Source organism: Stigmatopora argus, chromosome 2 (assembly GCF_051989625.1).
Source record: "Stigmatopora argus isolate UIUO_Sarg chromosome 2, RoL_Sarg_1.0, whole genome shotgun sequence".
Lineage (NCBI taxonomy): Eukaryota > Metazoa > Chordata > Actinopteri > Syngnathiformes > Syngnathidae > Stigmatopora > Stigmatopora argus.
In genome coordinates, this window is record NC_135388.1 from 22,137,652 (window position 1) to 22,152,686 (window position 15,035).

The 15,035-nt window shown below is 40.7% G+C and overlaps 1 protein-coding gene across 7 annotated transcripts in view; it reads left to right on the forward strand.

Annotated features, from left to right (window-relative positions):
- LOC144065513 (serine/threonine-protein kinase BRSK2-like) overlaps positions 1 to 15,035 on the forward strand; it is a 115,303-nt gene that overhangs the window by 35,368 nt on the left and 64,900 nt on the right. For all 7 annotated transcript variants that reach the window (XM_077588452.1, XM_077588435.1, XM_077588460.1 and 4 more), the window contains 4 exons: positions 1,096 to 1,190; positions 11,051 to 11,136; positions 13,069 to 13,209; positions 14,323 to 14,439. In XM_077588452.1, coding sequence (XP_077444578.1) covers positions 1,096 to 1,190; positions 11,051 to 11,136; positions 13,069 to 13,209; positions 14,323 to 14,439 — 439 coding nt within the window. The remainder of the gene's footprint in view (positions 1 to 1,095; positions 1,191 to 11,050; positions 11,137 to 13,068; positions 13,210 to 14,322; positions 14,440 to 15,035) is intronic.

The following is a 15,035-nucleotide window of genomic DNA, read 5'->3' on the forward strand; positions in this document are numbered from 1 at the left end:
CCCTCAATCCCTGAACTGTGGGGTCGATGCCCTAACTAATCTTTCCCCCGGCCACCCAAAACACAACTTAAAATTAGTATCTAGTACTGTGATCCTTTGCCACTTTGTGGCTTCACAACATTGCAGATTTTTTTTCTCGAGTATAAAACAAAAAGTTCATAAAAATGTAGAAATCCACGCTGAAACTCACAAGTGGATGACAGATGAAAAATGGTGGTGAAAAATGGCGTAAGTCAGGGCACCGCTTCTTCGGCGTTGAAATGGGTGGTGCTCAGTGCAGAAGAAGAAGTGTCATTTCACTGTGGAAGAAGAATGAAGCGCCAAAAAACAGCAAGCCGAGGAGGACTTTTCCTCTTTTGCATCGCGGACACAAAGACAACGCAGAGGCTATTCGAGCATTGTTCGGATTTTGGCGTTGAAAATGCCTCTTTAGCGTCCCGCGTCATCATAAATGAATCCACCGTGCGTTACGATAAGCATGGCTCGACCTTAACAACTGCCCGAATGCCCGGGGCAGCGAAGTGTACTCTTTTCCGGTAGCGAATTCCGTTTTGACAGCTACCCAAAAGAGCAGGTAACATTTTTATTATGTGATGTAAAATAAATGAGGAAACTCACAATTGCTTCATCTGTTTTGTTTCTTGCCCTGGTCGTGGTCATTTTGTGACACATTTTCATCGTCTGCGCAGATTGCTGCGCAAGTGAACTCTATCTTCTGCTCGTGTGAAATATTTCTTTTCTCTTAAAGGCGCCACCTTTTTTTATGCAGGCCAGTGCACATGAATCATGTTCCGTTTGGGATATCGTCTTTGTACCGGTAGTCATAAAATATTTCACAATATGTGTGTTTGGGTTACGTTATAAATTAGGGCAGGTGGATTGCCACCTCGGGCAGTTAAGATAGATAGGTTACCTGCCCTAAGGGCAGGTGGCTTATAAAGTTCGTCAAGAAGGAAGAAGGCCGAGGCTATTCCAGCATTTTTTTAATCGCCGTTGAAAATGCCTCATGAGCGTCCTCCGTATTTGTTGTCATTTCATATTTCAAATTGGTTTTAAGATTTTTTTTCTTCTAAATTTGATTTACTGTTTTTGTAGGTCTTGTCAAGCTGGGTGTTCATTGTGCCACGTACCAGAAGGTTGCTATAAAGATTGTCAACAGAGAGAAGCTCAGTGAGTCTGTTCTAATGAAGGTAAGATTTTTCTATACAGTATTTGTAAGTTGAGTTACTGCTCTTAACGGAAAACAGAAGTATGATCTGTGTAAGAGAATCATTCATTGAGTGATAATTTGGGGTGTAATGGTTCACGTGGATGTATTGAACCATTTTGTTATTGTGTGTTCGGTTTTGTTACACTTGCATGCAATTTTCCTTTTAATCTATTTGTGTCCCCTCTTAAAATTTATTTTCAATGTGAGCTAAACGCGGCCTCTTAAACCTTTTTGCACGGTAACGCGCTCGTAACATAACATAAACAAATTTAAATGAACTCGGATTACGATGCAGACACATTCAAAAATAAGTTTAATCTAACCTTGCACTAAACTTAATTCCAATTTAAAAAAAAAATCCCCTTTCTTCTCCGGGTTGGCTCTATTTACCCCGCCTGCACCCTGACTTTCAGATGCAACCTATCGAAGGTTGTTTGCTTTTGTCTTCCCTTCAAAATATTCCAAAAATGATGCACACAAATGTCTTCACAATAGGATAACGCACGACCACTTGCCAACGAGACGTAGTATATACTCCTCTCGTATTAGCGCTCGCTCTGCCATTCGCACTGACTAACGGGGAAAAAACACTGAAAAAATGCAACGCTCCGCCCAGTGCTCGTAGAGACATTACACAGGGGAGTTACCACCAGAGAGACATTACACGAGGGAGTTGCGACCAGAAAGACAGTACCCATGATGTTCTTATGAGCAGCCCCTCGTGTCCGCTGTATGCCTGTATATCAAAATTTGTCTGGTATATGAAGATAAATATTTGCTCAAAATTTTACTCGTATCTCAAATTGCTCGTATGCCAGGGCACTCGTATGTCGAGGTATTTCTGTATATGTAAATATATAAGATTGTAGCCGGGGGTGTCCCATGGTTATGCTTCGTCTGTCGTCCGCACCGAGACCGCCGGAAAAACCGTGAATCCTCCCGCCACCGCCCACTCTTAACGTCGTCCTGTCCGGTCAACTCCGACCACCGACCAACTTAGTCCCCCGGATACCCGTGGCTGCCCCACTGGTCGGAACTAAACTATAAGGCTCCGGGTACCCGATGCTCTCCCCCACGCCTTCGGCGGGGCTGAGGGGGTTTCAATGCCTGCGCTAGTCCTGGCGGAGCGCCCGGCGGCTGCCGTCATCCGGACGTCATATAATTTGGGAAAATAATACAGGGTGTCTCAAAAAAATCTACTCACTTTTAGAATGACGAGAAAACCTTTATTTATGAACATGGAGTGAAGGGAAATAGCATCGAATACATGAGACAAATGTAATTGAAGAATCATGTTCGCAAATGTTCAAAGTGATGACCATTATTGTCCAGACAACGCTGATAACACGCACCAACGGATTCGCAAACGTCGCGAAACATGTCATTAGGAATATCACGACATTGTCTTTCAATTTCCAATTTCAATGCATCAATTGTCCTTGGTTTGTGGCCATAAACGTAGTCTTTTAAGTATCCCCACAAAAAAAAGTCCATGGGTGTTAGGTCTGGGGAACGCGCAGGGTATTCAGTGGGGCCCCTTCGTCCAATCCATGTTGGTATTCTGTACGGTTCCATTTGCTTCAAATTTGTCTCTGATGCGCGCAATGGTCCGGCGCGTGGGTGGCGGTTTTGCGAATTCACTTGTGAACGGGCGTTGCACTTCAGTGGCGTTTTCGGTCTTCCAATAGCATTTCAGGACAAACTTTCTCTCTTCGAAACTAAGTTGATTTCCTGCCATGGCTTCAGTAATTCAGGATATCTGTAACACAAAAAAAGAGTGAGTACATTTATAATGATCATCAATTTGAACATTTGTCTCATGTATTTGAAGCTATTTCATTTCGCTCTATGTTCATAAATAAAGGTTTTCTCGTCATTCTAAAAGTGAGTACATTTTTTTGAGACACCCTGTAGTATAGAAGAGGCAAGTTTGTCTATACCAGGGGTGGGCAAACTTTTTGACTTGCGGGCCAGAATGGATACTAAAATTGGACAGCATTTGGACACGCAATGTAATTTATCAAACCTGGGGATTGAAATATAAGAAAAAAGACACAATTGGAGGTGAAAATTTATTTTCAAATTTACTTTCAACATTAAGAACATATTATTATTCAACGAAAGAAAGCAGTCTTTAAATTGAGAGTGATGAGCGGTATTGCAGGGCAAAGGGAAATGAATGAGCTCATTGATTTTTACTATAATTTGGACAACGTCGGCGGGCCGGATTAAAAAGCCTAACCGGCCGTATATGGCCCGTGGCCCGTAGTTTCAAAAACTTGTACACACACGCCCATACGAGTGAATCCGGGGGCGGGGCGAGCGAGGGAATCCGGCGAGGAGTAACATGTACACACACCCCAATAATACACAACTTATTGATAATTTTGATATTAGATATTTAAATATTAATGCTCTTACATTGTCAATGCAATTACAAACTCACTCTCTCTCTCATGATTATACGCAACTTATTGATAATTTTGATATTAGATATTTAGATATTAAAGCTCTTACATTGTCAATGCAATTACAAACTCACTCTCTCTCTCTCATGATTATAATTTTGAGAGCGAGAGATTACCTGGTTGATCGCTTTAGACAGTAAACTCTCTGTCTCTCTCTCTGTTCTCCGTTCGACGAAATGTCCGGCGGCGAATCCGTCGACGAAACGTCCGTTCGACGAAACGTCCGTTCGACGAAACGTCCGTTCGACGAAACGTCCGTTCGACGAAACGTCCGTTCGACGAAACGTCCGTTCGACGAAACGTCCGTTCGACGAAACGTCCGTTCGACGAAACGTCCGTTCGACAAAACGTCCGTTCGACGAAACGACCGGGTACACGAAATTGGTGGTGCTACTCCACAAAGTGCGTTTTCCCAGTAAAAAAACATAAATAAGTAATATAAAAATATAAAAAGTCATATCCTGGCAAGATAAATTCTAAAATATTGCACAAGCTAAGATATTGCACATTGTTATTGCATACCCCGAAGTTATTGCACAGAAGGGATTGTGTGTAATGCTAACGCAAGTTCAGAGTCCTAATGGCTGTGGGAAAAAAACTGTACGTAAGTCTATTTGTCCGTGCTTTGTGAGACCTGTATCGTCTGCCATAGGGCAGCAGCTGGAACAGGTTGTGACCAGGGTGGTCTGGGTCCCTGACAATGTCTGCTGGGGTAGCGAGGGCTGGCAATGTCATCGAGTGAGGGCAGAGAGCAGCCAATGATCTTCTGGATGACTGAGCACTTCCAGGTTTCAGGGAAGAGACTGTCAATTATGGATTTGTTTACAATCGTGGTTAATGGAGCTATGAGAGATTCTTTGTGGGATTTCAAAAATATTACATCCATATTAAATGCATCTTTGGCTTTGGAGGTTTTGAGACCTTTTTCAACTTGTGACTGGGAAACTACATGCTGGTTAAGAATGGGTTCATTGGTCTTCAGTGGTTTTGGTGGGTGATATTCTATTCGAGGGATGTTAGGTGTCAGTTCTCTAGCAGTCTATAAAATAATAAAGTTGTAGCTATGTCCATTGGGCCACGGATTGTTTTCTCCTTGAACTGTAGTTCCTTTATTTCTCTTTGCTTTGAAGTATTTCCTGCCAGTTTTTAAATATTTTTCCAGATGTCTTTAGTTTTCCCTTTTGCAGTACAATTTTCTTTTTTCATTCATTCATCTTCCATACATCATTCCATCCTCGAAAGGGTTGCGGGGGTTGCTGGAGCCTAACCCAGCTGTTCTCAGGCGGAAGGCAATCTACACCCCAGACTGGTCACCAGTCAGCCGTAGGGCACACAGAGAGACAAACGACCATTCGCACTCCCAATCATACCGCCACCAGAGGGAATCGAGCCTGCGCCACCCCGCACCGAAGTCAGGCGAGTGAATCTCTATACCACGAGGCAGCGGTACTATTTATGTTTATAAATAAATTTTATTTTGAAGTCAGAATTTTTTAAATGATTTTGTTTCTGAGAGAAGTAAATGTCTGTGATCCTTCTTCACTTTGCGACTTCATCTTTTGTGGCCTCACTACATCACTGAATATTCTTCTCACGTATATAAAAAAGAAGTTCATACGCTGAAACTCGCAACCGGAAGACATAAAAAAATGGCTGCGAAAAATGGCGGAAGTCGGGGCACCGTTTCTTCTACGGCGCTGAAATGTTTGGCTAGAACCGCTGAAGAAGAAGCGAATACGGCAGAGGAACAATTGGTGCGCCAAAAACTATAAATAGCTGCAAAACACACCGCCAAGTTGTTTTCATGTTTCCATCGGGTTGCGTTTTGAATCCTGTGGAGAAAGAATAACTTTGAGTCAATTCCAGCTTTGTTTGGATTTACATTGACACTGAAAATGCCACATAAGTGTACAGCGAGCCGAGGACGGGGTGGGCACGCTGCCTCCCCGTTGCTGATCCGGGGGCCCATGTCAGCGTTGTCGGCCAGCGATCCGGCTGCCCATGCCCACGGCGTCGGCCAGCGATTCGGCGGCGAGAGAGGTTTTTGTTGTTCTGTTGTGCAATAAAGATAAGATTACTCTCTCCTTACATATGAAAAGTAAATAAAACCTGCAGAAATTTTGACAGACATCTTTATTTTTATAAATTTGCTTTCAGACCAAATGTTGCTGTGAAATATGAAATAAAATAATCAGCTGAACACATCATTACCATTGGCAAGCAGACTATTTTCAGCCTAAAAAAACAACTGCAAATTTACCTCACATATGGCCATTTACAAAAAAATAAAATAAAAAGTTTGATGAACTTAACCCATTTTAACCTAAGATAACAACTTTTAGATTTTTGTAACCTTTTCAGAATATTTACATAAAATGGGAAAACATCTTTATCTATAATCCTTATAAAGCGTGATTTATGGGCGTGTGAGTGTGTGTGTGTATGTTAAGATTCTCTCGCTACGTTTGTCCAAACCGTGCAACCTAGAGAGTTGAAATTTTTTATAGTGGCCAGAAACGGCTGTCAGATCCTAATAGACGAGTGATAGAGTGATTGAATTTCTTCACCTTCTCTCAGTGTGTAAACTCAACTTTTATTTGTTACAGCTGAAAGCACAGTGGATGTATGAATCGTTTTTACATAATGTGCCCTAAACGCACTATGTGGCTGATTGGTCCGCCAGCGAGTTTCTAGGTGCTCCCCGGAACACTTTTTTTTCTGTCGTGACGGGAGTTATAAAACATCCACCCATCCATAAATCACGCTTTATCTATTCTCTAATCCTTCTAAAGTGTGATGTACGGATGGATGTGTGTGAATAAAAGAAAAGAAAATGCCAGGGAGAATTCACTTGGATCTTTTAGTGCAGTGGTCCCCAATTTATTCCAGAAATTCATTCCAACCTGTAAGAGGAAACCTTTCCACCAATCTGGTAACCTTGACGTACAATCAGTGGATTGCAGTCAGGTGCTTCTTTTTTCAGCTGAAACCTCATTGGGTAAATAGTTTGTGTTGGATCGATTGGAACAAAAACCTGCATCCACAGTGGCCCTCAAGGACCGGTTTGGAGCCCTCTGTTTTAGTGGGTCGGCTCAGTGTTTTATTGCATTGCATAATTGCTTCTTTTGGCCCTGTTATTGTCCTTTTGCATTCATGCTGTGTTAGCCTCTATTGCTAACATGCTAAATACACGTTTCCTCATCATCCTCTTGGTCTGGAACTATCGTTCATCTCGCAACAATGCCCCATAGTCCGTGCTGGTTGGGCGGTGTAATTACAGTTTAAAATTATTTCATGATAATTATTGTTATCGTTTTATCGCCCTGCTCTGATCTCAATGTAAAAGTACAACCACTAAAAGATAACAAACTCAGTGAATAATTCCTCTAGCAAAACCAGGCAGGGGACACCCTGTGTTTGGTATGGGTTCTTTCATGTTTTGTTGGGGTTTTGGTGGTTGGGTTTTTCCCCCTGTGTGATCTGTCCTTGTGATTTCCCATTGAGTTCACTGGTGTTTCTCCTGCTTACTGCCTCTCGTGTCACCCATGTGTTTCTAATTGTCTCGTCAACCCATGTCTTTCTATTTGAACCCTGTGTATTTATGAATTCTGGTCGGATGGTCTCGTGTTCCTGCCTGTTTCTACCATGCCCTGTTCAGTCCTGTACCTGTCATACATTCACGTCCAGCGCTCCTCGTTCCCCCCATGTTTTCCATCTAAGTTTAAATTTCTTTGACTTAGTTGTTAGTTTGTCACTTCCCTTTCTGTATCTGCCTGCTTTCCTGCATTTGGGTCCAACCACCTACTCCGCACACCACGTGAAATCCTAACACCCTGAATTGGTGGCCACCCAATTGCAGGACACATGGAGACAGACAACTATTCATGCACAAGCTCCTACCTATAGGCAATTTAGATTGTTCAAACAGCATACATTGCATGTTTTTGTGATGTAGGAGGAAACCGTACTGAGAGTACTCAGAGAAAACCCACGATAGCCCGGGGAGAACATGCAAACTCTACACAGGAAGGTCTGGAACCCGGATCGAACCCTCGATCTCAGATCCGTGAGGCTGGCTTGCTAACCACTCACTCACCGGGCCTGTACCAATCTTCATTGTATTAAAAAAATATTTTTATTTATTTATTTTTTTGAAGAGAATGAGTTTGAAATTAAATTTACTAAATGTCAGCTTTCTTTTTGTTGTTACTTTGGTTTTTCATCAACCTTTCTTCAGCATTTCCATTATTTTTGAAGTCCCATATGTACTAGTGGATCCATGTGTGTATGTCTAAATGGTAATTGTCGAATACAGTCATACCTCTACTTACGAACGCCTCTAGGTACGAAATTTTCAGGTAATGAAAGCTTTTAATATGCAACTGAGTATCTCAAGATACAAAAACAAGATCCAAGTTACAAAATCCACCCCAAATGTCAATACATTTACCATATCCATTATTTTATTTTGAAATTGTCACGGATGCATTGATTCTTACTTTACAATCTCACTACACTCTACTGGACTCTCATTGGCTGTCTCACAACAACCACTATCCATGTTTCTAGATTCTTTCTTATGTACTTTTGATCGCCGTTCATTGTCACGTGGTTCTGACAGTGTTTTTCTATGTTGAGTTTTTCCAACTGTGTATATAGCAGTTTATTCTGCTTTTATCATCATGCCTCCCAATAAAATTACCAGTGTGAATGAGAAGTGGTCAGCGGGGATGACATTAACGAGTTGGTCGGGGGGCATAAAAACAGACTCTCAACGGAGGAGCTGAATGAACTAGAGCTAATGGAACACTTGGAAATACAGGAGGAATATACCAAGAAGGCGGAGGAGGGGGAAGGAGCAAGCATTCCAACAACAAAAATCAAAGAAATGCTGGAGAAATTTAACAAACTTTCTGTCTTAGAACAAAAACCCATCCTGAAAGTGTTCATGAGTCGTGCGATCGCCCACTTTGAAGACATTTGTCTGTTGCATTATAGATACATTATTAAGAGTCGTCAAAGGCAATGGTCTTTGAATTGTTTTTTTTCTTCCAAAATGTCCAAACAGGTAAGAACCAATAGCAAGAAATAAAATGGATCAAAAATTTAATTTCAAAGAAATCATAAAACATTTGTTTTTTGTTGATTTATATTTTTAATGTTGTTTGAATTCTTAATTTTGTGTTTTTTAGATGTGTTCATGTGCTCTTTTTCTGTTGCCTACCGTTAGCTTCCTTTTGTCCACCTGGGTTTTAACACGGATAGATTTTGCAGGTTTGTTATTAATTTTAAGAGATTAATAAATCATTTTCTTACTATTTTTACTCATTTTTGTGTGTTTCTTACATCTTCCATACAAAATTGGGACACTTTGACCAATTTTAAAGGGTTTAGTTGGTAGTTGTGTGAGGACCCTGGAACAAATTAGAGAATTTTCATCTAAAGTACTTTTCAACTTACAAAAACGTTTTGGAACCAATTATTTTCGTAAGTAGAGTTATCACTGTATTGTGGTATTTACTATTTAGCTCAATAATTACGTATATAGCAGCCGCCTTGTTGTGTAGAGGTCCACTCGCTTGATTTTTGTGCGGGCAGGTGCCGGCTCGACTCCCCCTGTTGGCGGTATGATTGTGAGTGCGTATGGTCATTTGTCTCTTTGTCTGCCCTACGGCTGACTGGCGACCAGTCTAGGGTGTTGTCTGTGTTTCGCCCGAAGTCAGCTGGGTTAAGATCCAGCAACCACGCAACCCTTTCGAGGATGCCTGGTATGGAAGATGAATGAATGAATTATATAGCATGGCCGCTATTTACATTTCACATGCACAATAGGCCTATTTTAAAGCACTGCTTTTTCTTCCTTACAATTCATTCATTTTCTGAACCGCTTCATCCTCACAAGGGTCGTGGGGGGTACTGGAGCCTATCCCAGCTGACACCCTGAATCGGTGGTCAACTGATCACAGGCCACAAGGAGACGGACAACCATTCACACTCACACCCATACCTAGGTCCAATTTAGTGTCCAATCAGCCTACAATGCATGTGTTTGGAATGTGGGAGGAAACCAGAGTACCCGGGGATAACCCACGCAGGCCCGGGGCGTTCATGCAAACTCCACACAGTTGGACAGACCTGGATCTGAACCCAGGACCCCAGAGCTGTGAGGCCGACACGCTAACCACTCGCTCCACCGGGCTGCCGTCTTTGGAATGTCGTCAAAAATAATTTCAGAGAAATTACAGCCCCTTGTGGGAAAAATTCAGTGAAGTGAAGTCTCTACACTTGGTCACTCACAATTCATCTGACGGGTCTAAAATTGTAAAGTTTGGACTGCAAGTCTGTAAAAACACACGCTGTTGAGATTTTGATGTCTGTGACACAAATTGCCCCCAGGTATGAGTGTGAGCGTGAATGGTTATCCATATCCTTGTGCCCTGCGATTGGCTGGCTTCTGATTCAGGGTGTCTCACGCCTGGTGTCTGTAGTTAGCTCTAGCACCCCCCAGGCTGTCTTCCTTACAATATTCTTCTTAACGCTTGGTTGAAGTTGTGTAATTATGCTAATGTATTTGGAATTAATGTCACTAGAGGATGGAAAGCTTTGCAATCATTGAATTTACGCAGAACAATCACCTTAGAACACAAATTAATAAACATGAATATTGTAATCAACCACTGTTCTTTCGTGTCTAAGAAAAAATATTTTCACTCAGTTTACCTGTTTTAGTGGGACAGTCAGTTAAGTTTACACAACTCCACGATGAATCTCATTGTGTAATGATATAGTAGATGTGGCTGTGCAAGTGGGCCAAAAATGAATTTTTGGAGCCGATTGGGAGTAGCAAAGGCATATCGCATTTCAACTTTTCATATGGGCTTCACTCATGTTGATGGGAAACATATTTAAAGTAAGAAGTGGGATCTAATGGATGCCAGCTAATGCTATGGGTGACATCGCCAAGATCGTCCAGTTCCTTTTTATAGTTGATTTTAGCAGGTTTTTTTTTTACCTCAGTTCGATGGTTTAATGGTGGTTTTGATTAATTTTCGCCCAGTTGCTTAGTTGACTAATCTGTACATTGTCTCCCTTCTAATATTTTATCACAATCATGAGTTGAGTGCTCAGGTTTTGGTAGGGGTCTATTGTGAAATTTTATAAATAATAATACTGAGTAATAGTTTGAGTAGAATTAAGTCGAAGCATTTATAAGGTAATAATTTTGAACATTTAAACATGTATTAAATCGAGTGTCACCCCACACAAAGACGTATATTTTCTTCCTGTTTTTTTTTTTTTCAGATTCTTTCCATTTCTGGAAAACAAGTTGCTGTGTATGTCATTTTTCCTTTGTCTAACTTTTTTTGTCTAGGTTGAACGAGAGATAGCCATCCTGAAACTTATAGAACATCCTCATGTGTTAAAACTGCATGATGTCTACGAAAACAAGAAATATCTGTGAGTACAATTATTACACATTATTGGAACAGTAAATACAGACCTACATACACAAAACTCCACACAGGAAGGTCCGAAATTGGGATTGAATCCTTGATCTCAGAACTGTGAGGCCGATGCGCTAACCACTCATCCACGGGCCGGCAAAATGCTTTTTATCAAGGCTGATTAATTTAATTTGTTAATGAAATAGATTAAATCGAATACATTGGTGAGAATTCTACTCAGTAAGCAGCACAGCGTTTTTACATAATGGCATTCCAGGACTGCCCAAGTTTTTGAATAATTTATATTATATAAGGCCTTCTCTGCTGGCGTAATAAATATCTGAATCACAGACTGATGTTAATTATATTTTGTCCATGAATACTTATTAAATAATTCCAAATTGTCTGTTAGCTTCCTTTCATTGCTTTCCCCCTGGTTGCACTGCTTCAGATGTTTTTTCATATTGAAGCATTTAACCAATCACATTTCAGCCATTATTTGTTGCCAGGGTCAGAAATCTGCCTCAAGGCCTTCACAATCAGTTCTGCAGGCTCTGCTGCATTAAACAAGCGTCGATAACACTGTTGCTTTAACCAATCAGAATTCGATTTGGTGACACCAAGGCCTTCCAGCAGGCGTAGAGATACGTCATTGCCTTCTCGCAGGCGTAGGGATACGTCATCGCTTTCACCAACTATGATTGGCTAATGATAGAGTAGGCGGGCCAAAGCCAGAGTGATCCAGCCAGAGATCGCAAACTCCACCCACAATGGCCGACAGAGAAAAACTAATGGATTTGGTTGCAGATTTGCTGACAAAGCCATTTTCCAGACGGAATTTTCCAGAAAAAAATGGACATCATTAGGAAAGGGTGGTCAACTCCGAAGCTAGCAAGTCTGTTACAACCGGGAAAAGGGTTTGTCCACCACTTTCACTTTCACATTGTGGGCCCGGTTCTGATATCTGAAAAGCTCAGTGTTTGTATTTGAGCTCCAGTGTTTGTATTTAAGCACCAGTGTTTGTATTTAATCACTAAATGCTGCTAGGAAGTGGATTTCACCCCATTTTAGTGCAATTTTTGCCATTTCGCCATTGACGTCCATCGCTGTCTTTTCCCGGAGAAATCACCCCCCCGGCCTGGTTGTAATGTCTCAAAAGCTCCAGTATTTGTATTCAATCAATAAATGCTGCTAGGAAGTGGATTTTACCCCATTTTAGTGCATTTTTTGCCATTTCGCGTATGGCCGTATATGGACGTATCGATGTTCATCGCTGTCTTTTTCCCGGGCAAATGATACTCCGGGCCCGGTTCTGATGTCTAAAAAGCTACAGTGTTTGTATCTAATCAAAAAATGCTGTTTTCGGCTGGATTTTACCCCATTTTCAGGGAATGTTTGCCCGTACACCATTGACGTTCATCGCTGTCTTTTCCCGGGAAAATCACCCCCTGGCCTGGTTTTAATGTCTGAAAAGCTCCAGTATTTGTATTTAATCATTAAATGCTGCTAGGAAGTGGATTTTACCCCATTTTTGTGCATTGATTTATCGATTATTTTTTATGTGTCGCAGCTGTAGCTGCAGTAGAGGCTTAATAGCCATAAAATAGTTTTTGAGGGTTGGATTGATTCGTTAAAGGCGGTACGAGAAAATGCACGGACCGCCACTGAAATATACCATTAAAAATGTAGTTCATACACCCAGAAGTCATGCCCAGTTGAAATTGAGAACCAGTTCATTTAGTGTGAAAGCTCAAGAGTGCTTTTTGTATGTTCCCCCACTCTGTAAAATGTAATGACTCATTTCAAAACATTTCAGTTGCTCCACACTTAAATTTTGTTGATAGTACTCGCAATTACACAAAGAACCATCACTCAAATTAGTTTTAACTAAAGCAAGCATGTGGTAAGAACAATGTTTCAGCTTTATTTTCCCTACACATTACAGGTACCTGGTGCTAGAACATGTGTCCGGTGGAGAGCTTTTTGACTACCTAGTGAAGAAGGGCCGGTTAACACCTAAAGAGGCACGGAAATTCTTCCGACAGATCATATCGGCCTTGGACTTCTGCCACAGTTATTCAATATGGTGTGTTGCATTCATCTTCTAACCCGTAATAGCTACAAATATAACATAAAGTTTCACCTACACATTATTTACATATACATATAGGTGGTGTCTGTACATAGATATAGTACATTCTCTACAATGCATATAAGGCTGGGCAAAAAATAGACTAACTTTTCTTTGTTGTCTCACAATTCCAGGGTTAATTTCTTTTGCGATCTTTCCCGGCTGTCTACTATCGTTTATATCTAGCTCTAATAAGTCTTCATAACTGGTTCTAAGCCTGGAAGCACAAAACAGATGCTGATTTATAATAATAATATAATAATAATAATAATTGGACATAGGCCCTGTCGTCATCATCAACAACAAAAGCTATTTGTCATCAGTAAATTATTATTTGCTAAGTAACAAAAAGTTTAATAGCTTCAACATGATAACATGTATTTTTAGTGTATTCAATCAAACGTTGGTTGAACATCATCATTGTATTCAGTTTTCACAGGTAAAGGTAAAGGGAGCATTCTAGGTACATTAATACCTTGTCAGTAACAAGTTTTTACTAATAGGGAATTATACTAGTCACACTAGTGGATGATACAAATAATATTATTGGCTAACTCTGCATCTATTACTCTCTGTGAGCTGTTTCTCCCTGCATTCAAGTAACAGAAAAGCTTTTTGAGCCCACAGGTCATTGTGAGCCATCACGTCATTTCGTCACAAATCACCGGCAGATGCAAATATTAGTTTTTATCTTGGCTTGAAGGAGTGTTACAACATCGTCATCCCATATCACTAGACAGGATCCTAACTTTGAGTTTCTTGATTGCACTACGCGTATAATTACCTGGTTAGCACTGGACATATACACATTTGTTCTGCAAAGCCCGTTTTTTGTCTCAATCCTAATTAACTTGATTTATTGTTTGCAGATTATTGTTGTCTGTTCCGAGTTAGCCAATTGAAGGCATGCTCACACCCTGGATGTGTTTTTCATGTCTCTAGGCTAATGATATGTTTAGAGAGAAAGTCAGGCGGTCATAGTTCACTTGATTTTATTTTTTGCTGAAAAATTCTCTTAGAAGAACCCGATGTATAACCCTTTCATTTATTTCTATCGCTTTTCTCCAGCCACCGAGACTTGAAGCCCGAAAATTTATTATTAGATGACAAGAATAACATCAGGATAGCAGACTTTGGCATGGCGTCTCTGCAGGTTGGGGAGAATCTACTAGAAACCAGCTGTGGGTGAGTTAAAAAATTACAATCAACTGAATTAACTTGTGTTGATTTACTTGTATATTTTTTTTAATGTATTCATCAAAATATAAAAATAATAATTAAGGTAGTACCTGTATTTGCAAATGTCTCTACATACAAATTATTCTGTTTACCTAAAGCTTGAATGGGAATACAGACGCTCCCCTACTTACGAACATTCTACTTACGAACATGTCTGCAAATTGCGTTTAAGTCCAAAAATGTTCGCAAGTCCAATTTTGTATTTCGCATCTTTTTCGGAGTAGTACTTCTTTCCGCCGCTAATACCGACGCCTGGCGCTGTGAGAGCTCAGCTCACCCAGCATCTACCTTCTTCTTCGTTGCAATGCGGAAGTGCGTGAATGTATCTCCAGTGTGCAAAGAACCTTTTTCATTTGTATCATTAAATATCTCATGCATCCAATATTGAATATGGTTGGTAAAAAGCTAAAGGCTTCTATTGAGGGAGTTGCAAGGAAGAGGCAAGCCATTTCATTTGAAACGGGTGGCAATAATAACGAAGTTTGATGCGCGTCAGAAAGTGGTGAGCGTTGCACATTCAGTACCATTTATAAACAGAAAGA